The sequence below is a fragment of the Scleropages formosus genome, chromosome 10 (genome assembly GCF_900964775.1).
Source record: "Scleropages formosus chromosome 10, fSclFor1.1, whole genome shotgun sequence".
Lineage (NCBI taxonomy): Eukaryota > Metazoa > Chordata > Actinopteri > Osteoglossiformes > Osteoglossidae > Scleropages > Scleropages formosus.
The window spans coordinates 20,732,833-20,749,101 of NC_041815.1; the positions used below are offsets into that span (position 1 = coordinate 20,732,833).

The 16,269-nt window shown below is 40.8% G+C and overlaps 1 protein-coding gene across 2 annotated transcripts; it reads left to right on the plus strand.

Annotated features, from left to right (window-relative positions):
• The first annotated feature begins 199 nt into the window (after positions 1-199).
• clptm1 (CLPTM1 regulator of GABA type A receptor forward trafficking) lies at positions 200-10,509 on the plus strand. Of its 2 annotated transcripts, none has more exons than XM_018748316.2 (14): positions 200-319; positions 2,829-2,959; positions 4,089-4,212; positions 4,445-4,603; positions 4,731-4,848; positions 5,688-5,773; positions 5,882-6,002; positions 7,021-7,265; positions 7,446-7,539; positions 8,166-8,356; positions 8,473-8,568; positions 8,975-9,110; positions 9,222-9,389; positions 9,714-10,509. In XM_018748316.2, exons 1-14 carry the CDS (start codon positions 266-268, stop codon positions 9,890-9,892), a joined length of 1,902 nt encoding a protein of 633 aa, XP_018603832.1. In that variant the 5' UTR covers positions 200-265; the 3' UTR covers positions 9,893-10,509. The 2 variants fall into 2 exon arrangements, with proteins under 2 accessions (XP_018603832.1, XP_018603834.1); XM_018748318.1 differs by lacking the exon at positions 200-319 and adding an exon at positions 330-725 and having other exon boundaries at positions 9,714-9,905.
• The last annotated feature ends 5,760 nt before the right edge of the window (positions 10,510-16,269 follow it).

Below are 16,269 nucleotides of genomic sequence, written 5' to 3' on the forward strand. Positions count from 1 at the left end.
ACAAACATAAGAGCAGCCACGCACCAGATATTGGGCTGGTGTGTATTATCCGTGTTTACAGAACATTATAGACAGACAGACAGACACCCACCCACCTGGAGCCCCACAGATGTGACTCATGTTTCCCTCACCAAGATGGCTTCTCTGGTGGTACGCCGTTTGTATGTACGTACGTACGTACTACGTCTGACGCAAACGGGAAACAAGCGAGGCTCATCCGTCACGCGAGTCTGCGATCACGACCGAGAGGAGCGAGACAAGCAAGATGGCGGCGCAGGAGACCGGAGCGACTCAGCAACCTACCATGAGCAACGGCGAGGTAAGAGGAATTAAATCTCACGGTCCCACACAAGATGTCAGCAGAATAAAAGATGTCATTTCTTCGCAGAAAACGAGGATAATGATGGCGTAACATCCGATTTGTCTTATCAGTCATTTTCCCCGGATCATCGTGATGATGATCTTCTCAATCAGTGCCGGCTCTAGAAAAATTACCCCCAGCGTTTTATCATTACAATAATATGCATTTCTCCAGAGTCCTCCGTTGTATGGACAAAACTGATTCGATGTATCTGTTTTTCTCACAGTCGTGTTGCTCATTTTGCCTTTGTCTGACTGACAAGCAGCTCAGCCAGTCTCTGTCTGTGGTGTGAAATTAATCTTGCTCCATTGTGCTCCAGGCTGAACAGATGAACATGATCATGATGACCCAGCTCGGGACACGGGTAATATATGTATAATTAACATGGACATTTAATCACGGGGGCTAATAATTCGGTTGCAGTGGTGGCCCTGTTCTAAGATGGTGACGATGTTCAGACGTTATGATAACTAGCTGGTAAGCAGTTCAGGTACCGTCTATCATGTACGAATTTCCGATGCTGAACAATCGGCCGTTTGACACCTGGTGGTACTAACCAGGTTATATCGCTGATGGATGGATCTTCTTCATGTCACATAATTCACTGTGTTAAACACATGAAACGTGTCTTGATTCAAGTGTTAGCCACCTAGACAGGTGAGCTGTCGTCGTAGCTGTGGTTATTCATAATGTAACTATAACAACGAATACCCAACTAGTTTGGTGCAATGCCAAAGTTGATCATTAGCCTTGCCAACTAGTTTGCTGACTAGTAGTCCTGACCTGTGTCTGGCTGCACTCATAGTACTGAGTGATTTTTTTTTTTTTTTAAACCTGCCCTACTCGGCCAGGTAGACCAGTATATAGTTTTTATTTAGACCTGAACTCATTTGAGATAATTTTTGAAGATGTAAAAAATGAGTAATGGCTGCGAAAGCGCGTTTCGCTTGTTTGTGAGATGAAAAGTAGCCTCTGACTTATCGTACAGCCCCTCTAAACCAGGACAGTCCAGTGCCTCGTTACAGCTAAAATATCGCAGAAACTTTCTCATGTCGTCAAATCTCGCGACACACTCTTTTGTTGTTTAAAGGACACGTTGTCGTAAAATCTCGCGACGCGTCGTTTTGTCGTTGAAGGTGCGTTTGGTATGTCGAAATCTCGCGACACGTTTTGACGTGAAAAGTACAGTTGTCGTCAACTCTCGCGTTTTGTCGTTGCTGTTGTAAGTGTTGTAATAAGAAACAAGGGCATGTCTGTCACGAGTTAAATTTGCATTGTCCGCCTACTTTTTGTAACAACGTTTTTTTTTTTCCGTTATACCGTTGACGGGGCAGTATTGTTGGCTTATTAACGCCATGCATGACACATAAAACTATACCTTTTAATACTCTGCCACGTCAGTTACTGCTATTTGTCAGTAGGTTATAGTAAAGATTATTTTGCCAGTGTGGGGCAAACCGCTGTGGAATTTGAGCAGTCTGACGGAAGGTAATTGGTTAGTGGCATCTCACAGGCCCGTACTGCCAAGTATTACATGGTGGTTCCATAAGCATGCCATGCATGTACCAAAAAAAAAAATTAAAAATTAAGTCATGGAAAAATTCACATTCAAACAGTAGTCTTTTCACACATAAACCAGAAGAAACACACGAATCTTTACCCTAACCTAGGCTAGTTTAACTTGTTGCTCCGGTCCAGTTGACTACCTCTGCTTGGCTGGCTAACCATGGTTATACTTTTGAAATACTTAGTGGCTAAAGTATTTTAAGGTTTTAACACACAGGTAAAACATTAACTCTGAAAGAGCTTGTTGCAAATCCAAACACCTGGCAGGTCATGCTGGTACTCTCTTTCCACGCCGGAGTGCTTGCAGCTGGACGTATATATGTTTAACCTTCAGGTGATTTTCATATTGAAGCTTCGTAACATCAGCGGATGCAAATAGTTTCACGAGTTTGTGCAGGTCTGTCTGTTTTGTTCACTTTTGACAAATGACAGGTGTTTACAAAATACACGAAACACACCAGATTGCTATGTGCCTTATTCTTTCAAGAGTGCGAGGTTTGAATGAAAATGTATTTCTTTCACAACATGGGACTTGTATTGTCTGTGGTGGCCTGTAAATTTGGTAGCATCCTAGGCTGCCCAGTTCTAATTTTTGAAGTATGACTACAGCAAAAGAGGTGAATAATGATAACACTAACGGTTCACGGTAACCTGTCAAATGACTTTTAAGTCTTTAAATTCAGTTCCTTTCCTATCACATTGCAGTTGTCTGTCTGGTATGGACATTGGAAACTATATGAACATTGTATTTTTACCTTCTGCAATGACACGTTTTTTGTTCTTTTGTGAACTGGTTACTGCGAGACCTGGCTGTAGAAACTGCGCTTGCAGACTGAACCATACTTGTTACTCTGTCAGGAGTGAACAACCGTTACTACTGCCTGCCTGTCTGTCTGTACAGGTGAGCAGTAATGGGTCTGCAGGGGGTGACCAAGCTGTTCAGACCGCTGGAACCACGCAGCAAGCTCAGCCACAACAGCAACAACAGCCGCCTCCCAATGCTTGGCAGGTCATCAAGGGAGTACTGTTCAGGTGAGTCCACAAAATGCCTGCCTGTTTGTTTGTGTGTTTTATTTAATTTAATTTTATTGATTTATTTTATTTTTTTTTTTCTAACCTCCAAAACCAAAAAGTCTCATAGCCTGGTGTCGGTAATGAAGAGTGCGTTCCTTTAAAGGAAACCCTTTGATATCCACCTTAACACAACATCGATGTGCTTTCTGACCTGGGACATTTTTCAGTGATGTAGTGCTGGTCACAGTGTTTCCTGTGTCATGAAGTCTGAATAAGTTACACTAGAACATTTGCATATGCGTGTCTCTGTTAGTCATGCTAGTCTACTGTGTGGAATTTAATAATAAAAAGGAAGGAAAATGTTTAATTTCATGCTGCTTTTTCTATGATCTTTGTGACCTTGACTTAAGTGTTTTAGATTTAGCTTAGTAAAAGGAATCTTACTCTGGCAAACTATTTAGTTTGTATTTTCTTTTCTCTAAAAGGAGCACAAATAAGAATCGCAGTATGAGGTAACACGTGCACGAGTCATTCAGATGCAGTTTGTTTAAATGTAAAATAGACTTGTCTGCAGTGCTCCCCTGTGTGCAGATCTGGTGGGGTGAAGCCAAAGAAAGCATTGGGTCGATTTTTATGGACAAAGTAATTAGTGTCAGGGGGGTTGAATCCACACTTTACACATCTGCTCCGTGTGTTGCATTACTGTTGCCACATACACCTAATTGGGGTTAGCATTTTAAGCCTTACAGTTTACTAGTAGTCTTCAAGCTTGGCTTATTTACAAACAAGTTAGTAATACTGAGTTTAATCTTATTCCAGCAGACAAAGCCAATTGGGGTGAGGTTAGTGTACTGATGTGCTCATGGTATCAGACTTGCACTTTTGAAATACACTAGAGACCTTTTTACTTAGGGTACAGTATATTTACATGAAATTGCAATCATTCTGTAAATCTGTGGTAAGTGGTTTTTTCATAAAGTATTTTGTGTAACTGAGGTTAAATGTAATCTGGTTTTACAGACCACTTTTTCAGCTCTTGCCGCTGATAATGAAGATAAACCCCGTTACCTACTTTTACTATCATTTTTTCCTTTTTTCCCTTGCTCTGTGGTGCCCCTTAATTCTATTGTTTGTCTCTTTTTCCCAGGATCTTCATTATCTGGGCCATCAGCAGCTGGTTCCGCAGGGGTCCATCCACACCAGACCAGACGACCCCAGCTGGTGCTCCAAGGGTCCCTAGCCGCAACCTCTTTCCTAAGGACACTCTCATGGTACTGCAGTCTGGAATTGCCACCTGTAAACCAGCATGACTGCTGCTTACACAACCCCCAATCCTAAAATGCCAATAAAAATATCAAGACTGAGAGCATGTCCAGCTGGAACTGGAAATGCCTTGTGGTCTCACTGTTCATTGCAGAATAAAAATTTTGTTGTATATGACTTCTGGCTTTTTTTCTGAGGCATCTTGTTCTGAAAGGACTTCCTCTCTTCTCTGGTCTCCAGGACCTCCATGTATACATCTCTCAAAATGAAGTGTTTTCGGACTTCAACAATACAGAGGTTCTGTTCTGGAGTCAGCGGGATCTGATGTACGGGGACTGGACCACAGGAGAGGCTGGGGATGGCTGCTACGAAAACTATGGAGAGCTGGACATTCCTGAGGTGGGTTGGTAGGAGGGTGACTATAAGTGGGTAAGGAGTAACTTTTTTGTCTTGAGACATATCTGGATGGAGATCTGTCCATTTGTTTATTCCCCCCCCCCTTACTGTTCGTTTCCCTTGCTAACAGAAAGTACAGCAGAATGGCTCCCTGTACATCCATGTCTACTTCACCAAAAGTGGGTTTCACCCAGACCCGAAGCGCAAGGGCCAATACCGACGTCTTGCCACAGTTCATACTTCTCGAAGTAAGATTTTGCATGTAATGGAGTACCTTGGAGCTTCTATGGATGCGTGTAGTGAAACATGCAACATATGTATTGCAGTTACATTTATTTGTTTAGGTGACTCCCCCTGAAACAAACACACTTGCACATATCTCAGTACTGTAGTGAACCCCCCAAAGGACATATGGACATAAAAATTATGAGAAGAAGCTTCAGTTTTGTTTTTGGCTGAAAGTATGTGTTGGACATTTAATAAAAGTGCATATATAGATATAATAAAATTTATTTATATATATATATATATATATATACACACACACACACGCACGCACGCATCAGGATCTTGCATGTATTGGCAAAGTTATTTTGCATGAATATAACTGGATATTCTATAGTTTATTTTATTTATTGTAGCGGACACTTTTTTTCCAAAGCAACTTCCAGCAGACTCTATGTAGTGTTACCAGCCTACACACCTTATTCACCAAGGTGACTTACACTGCTAGATACACTACTTACAATGGGTCACTCATCCATACATCAGTGGAATACACTCTGTCACTCACATACTATGGGTGAACCTGAACAGCATGTCTTTGGACTGTGGGAGGAAACCTACGCACACACGGGGAGAACATGCAAACTCCACACAGGCTGAGTGGGGATTGAACCCATAGTCTTTCGTACCACCTTGGTGCTGTGAGACAGCAGCGCTACTCTGTGCCGCTGTGCCACCCAAGAAAAAGTTTAATCTTTGTATAGACAATGTAGTATTGTGGGACCCAAACAGACCTCCAGATTTTGTTTTAAATGTGTCGGGTAAACTTTTTGTTGTCTCCTCATACTTTTTTCTTTCTTAGTGCTAAACAAATACAAGCGGAGGAAATTCCAAAAGACCAAGAACCTTTTGACTGGAGAAACAGAGGCAGACCCTGAAATGATCAAGGTCAGAAAACTAATTAACCCTCAGTCTAAATATATTGTCACTATGTTAAGCAAAGAGGGTGTCCTTTATGTGCGTAATGGTGTCAACTTTATGCGTTTATTTTCATAGCGTGCGGAGAGCCATGGCCCCGTGGAGGTCATCTCTCACTGGCACCCTAACCTCACTATCAACATGGTGGATGACCACACAGCGTGGGTGAAAGGCTCTGTTCCTCCACCCCTTGACCAGTGTAAGGCCCACTTCCCATCTGCTGTATTAGGGTCATGTGACTGCTGCTTGTAGTAGAATGCTCTAGAGAACAGAAAGTACAGTGTTCTTACTACAGCTTCATTTACCACTTCATGATCTTTTCTTGTGCAAAGTTTTAATAATGAAAGATTTGTAAGGAGCTACCAGATTTACAGCAAATCTGAAAGCATTTTTCATTCATTTGCTCACATTTGTTCATATTTTGTCTGTCATTTTTATAATCTACACATGCAGAAATTTGCATTTATTCATTTAGCAGACACTTTTTTTCAAAGTGATGTACATCTCAAAAAATACAATTTGTGTGTTACCTTAGGAGAAAGACATAGCTGCAGATATGACTCAAGTACAGTTAGTTTCCTTCACCATGTGCACTGATGTTCATCACACTAGTAAATCTGATAATATTTACATTTTCTAATTTGCTGGACACTTTTCTCCAAAGCAATTTCTGTGTAGTATTTACCTGACACTTTTTCACCCAAGGTGACTTATACTAATAAATATATTACCTACAGTGAATCACTCATCTATACACCAGAACAACACACACAATGGGTGATTTAGTCACCAGTTAGTTCACTTGAAACATGTCTTTGAAGTGTGAGAGGAAACAAACACCCAGAGGAAAATCACGCAAACATGGGGAAAACGTGCAAACTAAACACAGACTGAGATGGGATCGAACCCATGTCCTCTTGTACCACCCAGGTGCTGTGAGACAACAGCACTACTTGCTGTGCCATTATTCTATGTGAATGTTTTGTGTAATAGTTAGGCAGTAAGTGCTATAATGGTTTAAGACAGTTTCGTGACTTGAAAGCTGTCCCTTCAGGTTCTGGTTCACCCTTGAGCCAGATGGCTAACCTGAAAGTATCCAGCTGTGTAAATGGGTAAAATTATGAAGTGTTATCTGTAAAAGCCTTGAAAAAGCAGTAAGTGAAGTGTTTGTGATGAGTGGACAGCAGGAATTGAGCTATTTTTCCTCTGTTTGCCAGATGTGAAATTTGACACAGTGAGTGGGGACTACTACCCCATAGTGTACTTCAATGACTACTGGAATCTACAGAAGGACTACTTCCCTGTCAATGAGACACTGGAAAAGCTGCCATTACGCCTCACATACTGCCCGCTGTCACTGTGGCGCTGGCAGCTTTACGCTGCTCAGAGCACCAAGTCGCCCTGGAACTTTCTTGGGGAGGACACGTATGAGCAGTCTGATGAAGACCAGGACTCCGTCAAGGTCCAACAGAACCACTTCCAGTAACTGCAATGAAAATCTTGTGTTTCTGACAAGATCTTTTGCTGCATTATTTTGAGATATTTCCTTCCCGGTCCAATATCAGATGAAAATCTTCAAGGCTAAGCAAATTAATGCTGTTTCCCAGTGTGTTAGTTGCTAAGAAGTTTCTTGTTTCCACAGGTGGCCCTGCTGGAGACCAATCCCTACCTGCTGGGTCTCACCATTGTGGTGTCCATTGTACACAGCATTTTTGAGTTCTTGGCTTTCAAAAATGGTGAGCTTGCTAGGATGTGTCTGGTGATCGCTGGTCTGCAGAGCGCCTATTGCCTGCAGTTTGTGTTCATGGATAGTATTCTAGCTTTTTGCATTGATGAGAATATATTTAGATCGGTGTTGTTTGTTGGCTGACATAGGCTGCATGACATTTGGCAAGGATGCTGTCTGGAATGGTCTTTTATTGACTGAGTTGTCAATGTGATTTTTTTTTTTTTTTTTTTTTTTTTTTTTTCCCCCCCCCTTAACCTTGCCATCTGTGTGATACTGAGATTTAGATATGTAGAAAAAAAGAATGATCTTCTTTGCTGTAAGAACTGCATGTAAGGTAAATTGATATATTGAAGGAATAATTATTTAGTGTCAGTGATGATTTACAGTTGAATAAATGCAAAGAAGGCCACATGGTGACTCTGGTGTTGTGGCACTGAGTTGTAGGAAGGTGCACAAAATCCAGTTTTATTCCTCATAAATGTGAAGAAATGCCAAAGCAGGCATGTTGAATTACCTCAATGTCCCAGTAATGAAACTCTTCAAAGTGCTAAATTTCTCTTAACACGAAAGGGTGTATTTTGGGGTACAGCATTAAATTCTATATATATATTTTTTTTTTTCTTCTTGTCTCAGATATCCAGTTCTGGAATAGCAGACAGTCCCTGGAGGGGCTCTCTGTGCGGTCCATCTTCTTTGGGGTCTTCCAGTCCCTTGTGGTACTGCTCTATATCCTGGACAATGAGACCAACTTTGTGGTGCAAGTCAGTGTCTTCATTGGGCTGCTTATTGATTTCTGGAAGATAACCAAAGTTGTGGATGTGAAGGTGAGTGACAGACACAGGATGTGCATTCTCAGCCTTGACTCTTGCTGTCAGGGTTTTATCTTCTTGGGTCTGTAATTGCTTGTTGAAATGAAAGTGAACTTTGTTTCTTTTCCTAGCTGGACAGAGAAAACAGGCTGGTTGGGATATTCCCACGGATTACTTTCAAAGACAAGTCCACGTACGTCCAGTCCTCCACCAAAATCTATGACGACGTAAGACCCCATTTCCCGAGCACGACTATAGTTTTACACAGTCACTTGTGAAAATATTATAGTAGCCCAGCGTGGACCTTCTCAACAGGTCCGGAACATGGAGTTTCTGTGAAACAGTAATGTTGCACCTAATATCACTATCACTTAATGCATGAAACAACTGTAACAATATTATGAGAAAGGTAATGTGCTGAAATATGATTTTAGATAGCTGTTTCAATGCTGTCTGCACATTTTACATTCATGGTGTTTTTATTTTTCACTCATATTAAAGTAGCAGCTTTCATATTGATACGCTGCCTTTAACATTCATGAAACCAGTTGCTTGGTCTAGTGTGAACTTATTTGGTTGTTTTGATTGTTGAGTAAAATCTTCACCATATTCTTCTTCCTTTTGGTTGATCAGATGGCATTTCGGTACCTCTCCTGGCTGCTGTATCCACTGTTTGGCTGCTATGCAGTCTATAGCTTGTTGTACATGGAGCACAAGGGTTGGTACTCTTGGGTTCTGGGAATGATGTACGGCTTCTTGTTGACCTTTGGTGAGTTTCCAAGTAGAATATCAACATATAGAGAGAGTCCATAGGTTGTGCAGAGGAGACGGTGTTTGCTAAAACACATCCTACATTCTCTTTTCATCTTGCCCCACCCAGGCTTCATTACCATGACCCCGCAACTCTTCATCAACTACAAGATGAAGTCGGTGGCCCACCTCCCATGGAGGATGCTCACCTACAAAGCCCTCAATACCTTCATTGATGACCTGTTTGCCTTTGTCATCAAGATGCCCATGATGTACAGAATAGGCTGCCTCAGAGATGGTATGTTCTTCTGATTCCTGCCTAGCATCTTCATGAACCCTCAGCTGTTCCAGTTACACGGCACCCACTTTATTCCACCATCCAAATGTACAGTTCTGGAACTTGATTTCCTTGCTCTTAGAGATATGGATTTGGTATAATGCAGTTGGCCACCCTGTAGGTCAAAAAAGTATTTTGTCCCAAAAATGGAGAAATGCAGTACACTGGCTTCTCAGCATAAAAACACAAAAAGTTGGGATCAGAATGCTAACTTTTTTTCATACCACCAAAATCACTATCTCTACCAATTTCTAAATAAGTAACCATAATTCACTTCTCCCACAGATGTAGTGTTCTTCATTTATTTGTACCAGCGCTGGATCTACAGAGTTGACCCCAATCGTGTCAATGAGTTTGGCACAAGCGGTGTGGACCACGCCAGGGACAGCTCAGAGCAGGGGGCTGCAGGCAGTGAGGCTGCTGCCATCACAGACAAACCAGAGGGAGAGAAGAAGAATGATTAATGCACAGCACCCCCACACCCTTTCTGTGTCTTTATCTGAAAGATGTTAAAACCAGGCAAAATTTATATTCCAGTACCAGTGAGGGGAGCAGAAGTCACTTTTTTTTTTTCCTCTCTAATGGACTCTATAACAATTTAAATCTTTTTTCATTTTGATGAAATCTGCAGCTCTGATCATATTTAATTGTAGACTGTTTTTTTATTTTTGTTATTTTGCAGTTCAAGTGAAGTAAATGTAACGTACTGTATTATGTATTTTGAAATCGTAATATTGGCGTTTTTTTTTTTTTTTTTTTTTTTTTTTAATGTTGGGTGTGCGTGTGCGTGCATGTGTAGTCTGTGGGAAAAGGGTTTGGTGTGGTAGAGGAAAGGGTTGGGGGAGGAGTCCAGTACATATCTCTGTGCTGTATTTTTTAACATACAGACAAAAGAGAATAGAGGTGGTTGTGTTTTGGCTGGATATCTTATGGCTTTCCATTCCGTGTGGGAGTGACAGTTTTGGGGACACCTGATTTTACAGATGTGGCTGATGCAGTTCACTGAGCAGAAACATGAAGGCGGACACTGTCCAGATAGTACCTGAAAAATGACTACACAATTTTTTTTTTTTTTTTTTTTTTTTTTATACAAGCCAAGTGGTTGATGTTCCAGAATTTAAAAAACAGCCTTGTAGGTATTAATATATATTAGGAATTTAATTGAGTATGACTTGATTCCCCCCCCCCCACTTTTTCTTTTGTATGTCCTGAAGCTGTACAGAATTTCAGCTTATATTGTTAATAATACAAGTGTCAAAGTTTAATGGCCTATGTGGAACAATTTATTTTTGCCCTGGACTCCCTGTTTTTTTTTGCTAATTTTTTTTTTTTTTTTTTTTTTTTTTTTTTTTTTTAAAAGTTAAAAGTAGACTTGAAGCAGAAATTGCAGGACCCTTTCTTGGAAAGGCATTCTATCTGGCACACACACAAAACATTCTCCTTGCTATCCCTTTCATCTTGGGTAACTCAGCATTTAAGCAGTATTTTATTTTCAAGACTTATGTTCATAGCAAAGCATAAGTGAAGTTTAAGAATTTTATTCTTTGTGTACAAATGTAGGCACTTGAATTTAAGAAGGAAAAAAGTTAACCATCATTAGCTGTCTTGCCTCCTGCTCAAATAAACATCAGAACGGGGAGGAGTTCTACTAGCATTTTTTAATTTCATGATGTAAAATGTTCACGGAGGATTCTATTCCATCTGCACGTGTTCTCATTTTTGAGCATTTTGCCCAAGTATAGACATCACTGTGATTCACCATTGATGACATCTAGAACTTGTCCTGGATTCCTAGGTTTCTCAGTTTCTGGGAGTAATGTGGCTGATCCAAGGAGTGACAATCCAAATAAGGTGCATTAGCCATCACCTCTGTGAGACTTGGACCTTTTGTGTCTTGTTTTCTTAGCACTGATTTTCACAGATGAGCTGAACTATCTGGCTTGTAGTTTTTACCAACTAGTGGTCAGAAGTTTCTTCTAACTTTTCAGGAGATACACTGATTCCCAAGTGTTTATCCTCATTTGTTGAGAACTGCTGAAACCATTTATAAGTTCATTGTATTTATTAATGCCAGTGTCCTCTCCAGAAAGTTACTTATTAAATATTGTCATATTTAAGCCAGTGAGCCAGTATTTACATTACACTATTCAACAAGACAGTGTTTACATAATGCATTTGAAAGCAGCTTCTCAAAGTACTTTGTAGATGTAACTCAACCCACTCATAGCAATGTTAGTCATTGTCACTAATAATGTTACTTGTTCAACTAAAATACATCTTTGGACTGAGGAGGGAAACCCATGTGAACATAGTATGTGACCATGCTGCTCAAGAACAACAAAAATAAAGTGGAGAGAGATGAAGGGAGCATGCAAATTTATGCGTAAGTGGTTTTGAGCATGTGGGTCTTAAGCTTGGATTTGCAGGAATTTGCACTTTTGCGTAAAAAAAAAAATACGGTTAACCCCTGTCTCGGGAACGCATTACTTATTTTCCAATTTAAATTGATGCTAAATAAGATTTTGTTTTACCAGAATTCACCTTATGACTAGATTTTTAGGAACTAACTGCTCTTGCTATGCAAGGAAAGCCTCTAAGAATAAAGAGTAACTGGGATACTTGTACAATTTCTTCACTGAGTATGACTTTATTAATTGTAATTTTTATAGCCTCATGTTTAAACACTTAACTAGGGTCAACAGTCTCATTTTATGTTGATATTTTGCCATGGCTCAGTGGTTAATGCTAGAACCTCACAGCTCCCTGGGCTGCTTGGTGTGTGCGGCGTTCCTGCTCAGGGTGTGCACAGTTTACATGTGTCTCCCCGTGTTTTCACCACCCGAGATGTGTACGGAAGAAGGCACTGGCAAAGCGCGAGTGGTTGCTACGAGTCGGGGTTGACTTGATGGCATGCTCAACATCATGTCAGTATTGAATGAATTTAGATTTACTGCACTGTTCTTGGCTCCATGGTAGAGTCAGTCATTGAATGACTGGTTGTCATTAGGTTGAAGTAGCACCGTCACAGGAATCGAAAGAAGCCCTTCTCATTGTGTGTCATTCCCCAGCAACTGATGACCGCAGCATTGAGTCTGTGAGCCGGACTTTGAACACGTAATCAACCCCCCACATGCAGTGTAGCCAGTCTAATTGCCCTGTGTGGACTCAACCAAACATCTTTACTAACTTGTGCAGAGACCGTTTTCAAAATAAGGCAGAACCATGACCTCTGGGATAAAATCCATGAAGGAGGCTTTGGTGAAGCAGAGGATCAAAAGGACCACAGCCCTCTTACGTGATCACATTTAGATTCTTTACATTGATTCTAAATTTTAATTTCATTGTCATTTTTGCGCAAGATTATTGCGGTTTGTTTCCCTGAGAATCAGATGAAGATATTTTATCGCTACAAGATGACTTGAAACATCCTCAAAGCAATGTCCAGAATATACTTTTTTACAGTTTGACATTATAAATGTATTAGTGCAATACACGTGGGTTTCAGCTGAATGCCTTCATCACAATGTATGCAGAATACATCAAGAGAAACATACAGTTTACAGAACATGACACAGGTTGTGACACCATAACTATTGAACACAGACAGAATGAAGACCAGTAACTAGAAGGTTTGCATAAATTAGAGAAGGGCAATACATGGCTTGCAATCATAATGGTGATATTGGGCAATAATGTAAAAAAAAAAAAAAGGTAATTACAAAGAATTACAGAAAGGGACAAGTAATAAAAACCAATGTGAATTACAAAAAATAGTTCACATTAAAAAAATAATGGTTTCTTAGCAATGAATTTCTTTGCTAAGTTCATTTAAGTTTTTTATTTCAGAAGTGATTATATTCAGATGGGATTTTAAACTCAATGCTTATTGTTGGCACTACCTCTGGAATCCTTCACTTTGATTTTCTTCACTAAAATTTAATTGCATATGTATAGATATTATTCCACTTTGGGTCAACTACACTTTAGATACACACACACTTTCTGAACCGCTTGTCCCATACGGGGTCGCGGGGAACCGGAGCCTAACCCAGCAACACGGGGCGTAAGGCCGGAGGGGGAGGGGACACACCCAGGACGGGACGCCAGTCCATCGCAAGGCACCCCAAGTGGGACTCGAACCCCAGACCCACCAGAGAGCAGAACCTGGGCCAACCCGCTGCGCCACCGCACCCCAACCCGCTGCGCCACCGCGCCCCCCTGTACACTTTAGATATTATTCTATTTTGTCACCAGCTCACTGGATTTTCAACTTTTGTGAAGTCTGAAACTTAAAAATGTTTGCAGCATAAATTGGTCTTTGAAATGCTGCTCCCAGGATAAATTCTTTGCATTTCTTTACTTTTCCACTCACAGATCACTCACCGTGTCCAGAGTCAGCAGGCAGTGATTTCCTTTCCTACTTCTGTCTTGCTGTCAGTTGAATTGTGGAATTTAACTCTCTGATATGTATCCCATAAGCAACTAAGTTACAATAAAATTTGAAAAGATTGCAGATTAGTAAACTGGGAAATACATCAAACAGTACTTAACATTGTTTAAAACTGACCAAGTGGCGGTAATTTGTACAATTAAATAAGTTGATCTTTACATTACTTCCCCATTCTCCATGTCTGCAACATTATTCATTGTGGCCCTCACTACCAATATCAAATATCCAAAACCCAAAATGAAGGTACATAAAAGATCCTTGAGCTTCTTACTGATACTAGAGTACTGAAATTAGATTGGGCTTTGTTTATGTTCACCTTTTTCAGTAGTTATTTTTTCACCACTTGTCCAAAACAACGTGAACTGTTTGTATGTTTGGACATTTTTACTGTAGCAATTTATGGTAATTACCTTGATCAAGGGTGTCACAGCAGTAGTGATGACTGGAACTTGAACCATGGTTGCTGGTTCAAGTTCCAGTCACCACTACTGCTGTGACACCCTTGATCAAGGTTATTACCATAAAAGCATTAAAAAGAATGTGGAAAGGCTTATGTCCCGGGGGTCCCCTGGCGCTCTGGGGTTGCTGTGTGCGCGCGCGAATAAATGAGTCCTTGAGTCCTAATTTGATCAAATTAGGACTCAAGGAGGAAATTCGATCAAATTAGGAGGATTTTAAGGACTCAATAAAATTTGATCAAATTAGGACTCAAGGATTTAAGGACTCAAGGAAATTTGATCAATTAGGACTCAAGGATTTTAAGGACTCAAGGAAATTTGATCAAATATTAGGACTCAAGGACTCATGATTTATTCGCGCGCGCACACAGCACCCCCAGGGCGCCAGGGGACCCCCGGGAAATAAGATTTTCCACATTATTTTTAATGCTTTCACCTCCAGAACAAGATGTTACGATGCATTTAGCTAGTGCATTCCAAGGTAGAAACCATTTGATATTCGGGGTTCACTCATGCACTCGTTCCCCGAGCGCTGTCGCGCCATCGCCATATGGCGCGTCATGAAGCTGGGAGGCACTGCAATGGCCTGTAGATGGCGACAAACAGCCACACTCAGCGAGGCGTTTCCACGCTTGGCGACTCGCTTGGGTGCCTCCATTTCCAGTTTGAAAACAGCACTTTCTCCTCCGGAGGTGTACGGCCGATTAGTGCTCCTGATGCAGTTGGATTAGTAGAGGAAAACGAATCAAAACGTGTGAAAGCTCTACCATATGTACAAATACGGTAGAGTTTCCAAGTATTTTAATTTGAGCTGCAGTTTGAATTAAAGTAAATTTACACCGTTAACTGGCTAGCCTTTACTAATAAATAAGGATTGCGCAGTAGTAAAGTAGAGGTCACAATTGTTTCTATTACATAATCCTGTCAACATGGGCGATTAAAACGTTTTCGTAATTCGTGAAACGGCTGTCAGGTGTAAACCGAATGATGTCACAACGACAGGCCGATAAAACGAAGTGCGCCGTCAAGCGGTAGGATGTTAGACTAACCGGAGGGGTGACGCAACCGATGGAAATCCGGAGGAAAGGTCTCCCTGTCCGGGGTAGAGCAGCTATTTCGTAATATTTTAACGTTTACCATTTGGGAAAATTAAACAAATACGAAACCAAACCGTTTTCGAGCAAAGCTGATCGCTAAACGACACATTAATAAAATGCTCAAAACCTGACGCCTGTACCGTCATTATATAAGTGGGGGAATAATTATATATATATATATATATATATATATATATATATATATATAATAAGATACGCGTTAAGTAGACATTCGATGGGGAAAAACCCATAAGTCACTTGAATTGATCAGTTTCCATCAAAGCGGAACATGATGTGATTCAATATATTCCTCCACGTATGAATTTGTGCTCATCGTAGCCTAGGGCAGATCTGTTTCTCACCCAGTCTTCTGAGAACTAACAGAACGATCAGGCCCTTCCGAATGCATTTTGTTACAATACTGGGCTGTATTCGAACCTACACCCGAAAAGCTCAGGCGCTGTCAGGCAGGGAGTCTATCCTGATCCCATACAGATTTATCGATGGTATCCCTTTGGAGAAGGTATGGGCTTTATACTTGAAATTTCTTTTGACCAATAAAGGGAGAGAAGTCTCCTACAAATTTATAAATAAAATGTACCCAAGTATATGCTTTATCCAAAGACTTAAAGCAACAAAGACATTGAAACCAGTTACTCATTTTGTGCAGGTCCATCAGTAAACAGCTCTTCACCTGTTTTGGCTATGTAGTGTAGATAGATGCAGAAACTCCGGTCGGACCTTCTTAATCTATCATAAAGTTGGTTTTCCTACTTTCCTACTTGCTGGGATTGTAACTTTGGGAGAGACAATGTACTTGTGCATATGGTGCAGAC